The 4,752-nt window shown below is 35.2% G+C and overlaps 1 protein-coding gene across 3 annotated transcripts; it reads left to right on the top strand.

Moving 5' to 3' along the window:
• Nucleotides 1-906: 906 nt before the first annotated feature.
• Nucleotides 907-3,599, top strand: LOC144547917 (F-box protein At5g03100-like). Of its 3 annotated transcripts, XM_078296604.1 has the most exons (5): nt 907-1,057; nt 1,356-1,392; nt 1,578-2,452; nt 2,839-3,003; nt 3,157-3,599. In XM_078296604.1, the coding sequence occupies exons 3-5, from the start codon at nt 1,595-1,597 to the stop codon at nt 3,409-3,411; spliced, it is 1,278 nt and encodes a 425-aa protein (XP_078152730.1). In that variant the 5' UTR covers nt 907-1,057; nt 1,356-1,392; nt 1,578-1,594; the 3' UTR covers nt 3,412-3,599. The 3 variants fall into 3 exon arrangements, with proteins under 3 accessions (XP_078152730.1, XP_078152729.1, XP_078152731.1); XM_078296603.1 differs by lacking the exon at nt 1,356-1,392 and having other exon boundaries at nt 1,562-2,452; XM_078296605.1 differs by lacking the exon at nt 1,356-1,392.
• The last annotated feature ends 1,153 nt before the right edge of the window (nt 3,600-4,752 follow it).

Raw genomic sequence — 4,752 nt, forward strand, 5'->3', positions numbered from 1 at the left:
AATTTTGATCCATTAATAAATAAAATCTAAAGTTTCTTTCATATCAATCTGATCAAGAAAAAAAATATTTATAGAGATTTTATTTTTTTTCTATACATTCTACTGAAATAAATTATCTTGCTGAATATTAAACAATGGACACCAACCAAATAATAAGAAAGAAAGAAAACTTGTATATATTTTCATTTCCGTAAAATTAATTGTAATACAAAAAAAATATGTTTTGCTTGATATTGAGTGAATAAATTGATAAAAATACGTAAAATTAATTCATTTCTATTTCATACATCACCATCACGATAGTGTCATATTTTCCGTTTTAAACTTAATACCGAAATTCACATTAAAGTAAAGTATGTTACTATGCTATACAAATTGTTATATATACAGCAAAAAATAATAAAATAATTAAAAATAGAGTTGAGGTTTTGAGGAACACTTCTTTGACGGACCGAGTAGAATACTGAGTCTGCGTCCCCTCAGGTACCTGAGATAGAATTTAAAAAAATGAACCGTCCAGATTAATTCCATCCATATCCAATTCAATTTGGTCTTTACTATGACTGTAGAGGGTCAGCTTTGAGATTTGTGCCAAGCTAAAAGAACAGTTCAGATTTCCTACATGCACCTCAGGTACCTGGGGTGAATCGGCCGGGTCGGAATTCGGTGCGAATATGGAATATCAGGTGATTTGTTTTGAAATTCGTGCCAGATTAAAATAGACGATTCAGATTTCATTTTACCTGGAGGTCAGGTATTGCACAGGATCTGAATTCGGATCCGACACCGTTTTATTGCCCTGTGAGACTCCTACGTGGCAAGAAAAATGTCCTACGTGGCTTATAACTACCTCCAGTTATCGTACCCTCTCCGCTCGCCTCCCGACTCTCCGCTCTTTACCCCGTCCTCTCTCTTTTCTCCAGTTATTAAAATATCCCCAGTTCTCGTACCCTCTCGTGGCCTCGCCTCTCGCCTCTCGCCTCCCGACTCTACTCTCTTTACCCCTTCCTTGCCTTCTTCTTTCAATCACCAATCAACAATTTTTATCTGTATCGAGGTTTGTACCTACTCTATCTTTCTCTCTCGCACGCGCGCGCGCGCACCCCACCAGGTCTTCGAGTTTCAATATGTGTGTGAAATGAGCAAAACCTAAGATTTTAGCCTCTTATTTTCAATTACGATTGGACTGTTGTTCCCAAAAATTTATGTCAGGTTTCAATTTATCCGTGAAACTTCAAGTTTTACAATAAGACCCACAGATTCTTTTTTCAATTTTTCAAAAGAATAAGGCACAATGTTGTTAAATTAATGACTGCACTTACTTATTTTTGGGTCCTAATTTGTGTAATAAACAGCTGCTAATAGGTGAAGAAAAATCAGAATTACTTTTCGGTCAGTACTCTCTCTTCCAGTTTTTTGTTTTTTTTTAAATACCAATTAAACTTCAAAGTAGATCTCTAAAGTGCCTAAGATATTTGGTCGGATTATCAATGTAAGCTGGTTATTCTAGGCCTCACTAATAATATATTTTTTAAAATGCAATGCTGGTACTTATTTCCAGTTCTTCTTCTCTTCAGAAGCCAAGCCATTGAACATGATGAGTCGCAAAAATTCTCTGAAATCTACAAAGAAAAGAATGACCCGATCTAAACCTAAACCTAAACCAACACATAAACCTACTGGCACCAGACCCAAAAATATTCCAAGTACCATAGACAGGATAAGTAGATTACCAGACCATCTCTTACATCACATCCTTTCCTTTCTCCCACCAAAACAAGGAGGCTGTACCAGTATATTGTCGCATAGGTGGAGACATGTATGGCTCTCAACGCAAGGCTTAAAATTTTACACTGACGAATTTGCAAATTTCGGGCCTAATAAGTTCATCAGTTATGTCAATGCCGCACTGCCTTACCGCTCGAAACAAGATCTTCAAGTTTTCAAAACATTTTTGATGAATGATTCTCCCACTAATCTTGCAGCAAGCACAAGTTGGATCACTCACGCATTAAAGAGCGATGTTCGGGTTCTTCACATTATAATCCAGGTTAAAAATTATGGTGAAAATGTGATTTTACCAAGACCTATGTTAACTACCCAGTCTTTAGAGGAGTTGGGTTTATTTTGTTTCCCTAATTTGAGAATAATTACACCAAATGTTATAAGTTTAAGCCAACTCAAAACTTTGAGCCTACAACAGATGGATATCAATTCAGCTTTCATGGAGAAGATAATTTCTGGGTGCCAGAGGCTTGAAAATTTGAATTTGCATTATTGCTGGTTAAGATGTTCAGGGATTTCTTCGAGGATGTTGAGAAATTTGTTCATGGAAAATTGTGGAATACAGAATCTGAGGGAGAACAAGTTCTACATTTGTACGCCTAACCTCGAAAATTTGCATTTTAATCAAAAATATGTAGTATTCTCGCCCACTGGCAAGGTCAATGTGGTATGTTTTGTATATCAATAGTCTTAGCTTTTTAGTTATTATGAAAACCTCATGCTTGATCATCAGACCAATATGTTGAAAAGATATACAAACTACATGTTCCCTCAAGTTACAGAAACTGCGAGAAAGGAGGGATACTTTGTCTGGTGGGTGGGTTCGGAGGGGAAAGGGGTGGCAGCTTGATTTTTTTTTATTCTACTCTTTTTTGTTGTTATTACTATAACTTCCTTTTCGGGCAAGAACCTGCAACTAACCACAAAACAAAAAGATGATATTGAAATTGGAACTTAGTTATCAATTGGTACATAATTGTATGGTGGGCTCAACCGGTATGTTGTGGAGATCCATTTGGTGAGTGTTCTAACTAGAACTTTCTATGTCATTAGTTTTTTCAGCAGTTTATGCTAGATTTCCGAAGTTTGAAGCTAGATGTCCCAAATTTGAAGAGCTTAATTCTTGGTGGATATTGGGTTTCACGTCATCCTGCTGCTGTCACATTCTTTCTTCAGCACTCACCGATGCTTGAAAAGCTTACTGTGATCTGCAACGAGGTATGATTTCTTTCTTCTAGTTCCAATTCATACGCAACTGTACCAACTTTGATCAACTGTACTTGCTGAGTATTTGTGAACGTTTGGATAGTATTATCTGGAAAAGCAACACCCGGTGTTCTATGTATGATTGTTTTTATTTTTTATATATAGGTCCCTGAACGTTGGATAGATGTGGAACCATTTAACATGTCAAGTGATTTGTGTTTTCAATGCAAAAATCTGAACTCAGTTGATATAATAGGCGAGAAGTCTGGTAAACATATATCGCGTCTAACAGAGGTTTTGAAGAGAAATGGAATTACTAATTTGAATCTGATTCCGGATAGTTTGTCTTTTTTTAAAAATGATTGCTTGAAAATGCTTTATGATGTCTGGCATTGGATAAATCCGACAAGTCCCTTTTAGACTGCTATGAGTGCATCTTTTTTTTGTGTTTGTGGATTGGGGAGGGGGTACAAGTTCAATTGTTCAAACCTGTTTGATATTAATATATGGGATACTTGATCAAATTCAGTGTCGGAATTAATTTCATAAATTGATGTCATCATCTTGCACTTATATGCCTCTAGCAGCTAATTTTGTAAACACGAATGTAATGTTAATTTTATTTTTGTTGAATTTATCTGAATTCTGAAATAGTTGGATTTATCAAAGTAATTGAATTTTTTTAATTGCATGACTTGTTTTTATCAGAAACGACTACATCATTTGATTTTGATTATACTGCGCTTTGATTATAAAAGATGGCTTTGTCATGTCACATAAATGGAATATTGTACATCATACAATTGCTTGTCCTGTAATTTTGTTTGCATATTCCTTTTTTACCCTACAAAATATTAACGTGAGTTGTAATTCATTGAGCTTTATTATGCATATATTATGTTTATTTAAAAATAAAGAAAATTGTCAATAGAGAGATTAAACATTGCTCATTTAGAACTTTCCAATGTACCTATATTTATTTACTTTCTATTGGGTCGCAAATGAAAAGGCTCAAATGCTTTATTGTTTTTATGTCTTAATGATATTCCACATCTTTATATTTGATTTTAAAATTCAAATAAATAATCTAAACCGTTCAACATAATATTCACATTAAAATATACTTGGAGATCAAATTATATATATTTTTTAAGCTTTTTTTACTATTTTTTAAGATTATGTTTAGGGTTTAGGGTTTAGGGTTTAGGGTTTAGGGTTTAGTCAAATTGAATATCAAATTTGACCTCCAAATACATTTTAACGTGAATATCAAATTGAGCCATTTGAATCGTTTGTTTAAATTTTAAAATTAATAAAAATATAGAATATGATTGAAGATGAAAACATTTGAAACCTCTCTTATAATATTTAATACGAATTCGAACAAGAAAAAGTATCACGAAATCGAACAGTCAATATTTTTTACTAATACCGAATTGGGAGTTGGGACAGCCATTTTTATTAATACCCTAAAAAAAATTTAATTTTAAAAATAACCTTGCATTGGGTTTTTTTTTTTAAAATTGCCCCGACCTCCAGGCCCACGGGCGGCTTAGAAATGCCACCGGACCGCCCCCCCTACGGGCAGGTCACAGCACAAGCGGACCGCCCCCCTCCCCCCACGGGCAGTCCACTATGCATAGCAGACTGCCCCCCTCACGGGCGGTCCACTGTGCATAGCAGACCGCCCCCCCTACGAGCGGTCCGGTATAGGTGCCTATTTAGTCGTTTTTTTCTTCTTTCTCCTGCCCACTCCAACCA

The sequence above is a fragment of the Carex rostrata genome, chromosome 32, assembly GCF_964058835.1.
Source record: "Carex rostrata chromosome 32, lpCarRost1.2, whole genome shotgun sequence".
NCBI classification, from domain to species: domain Eukaryota; kingdom Viridiplantae; phylum Streptophyta; class Magnoliopsida; order Poales; family Cyperaceae; genus Carex; species Carex rostrata.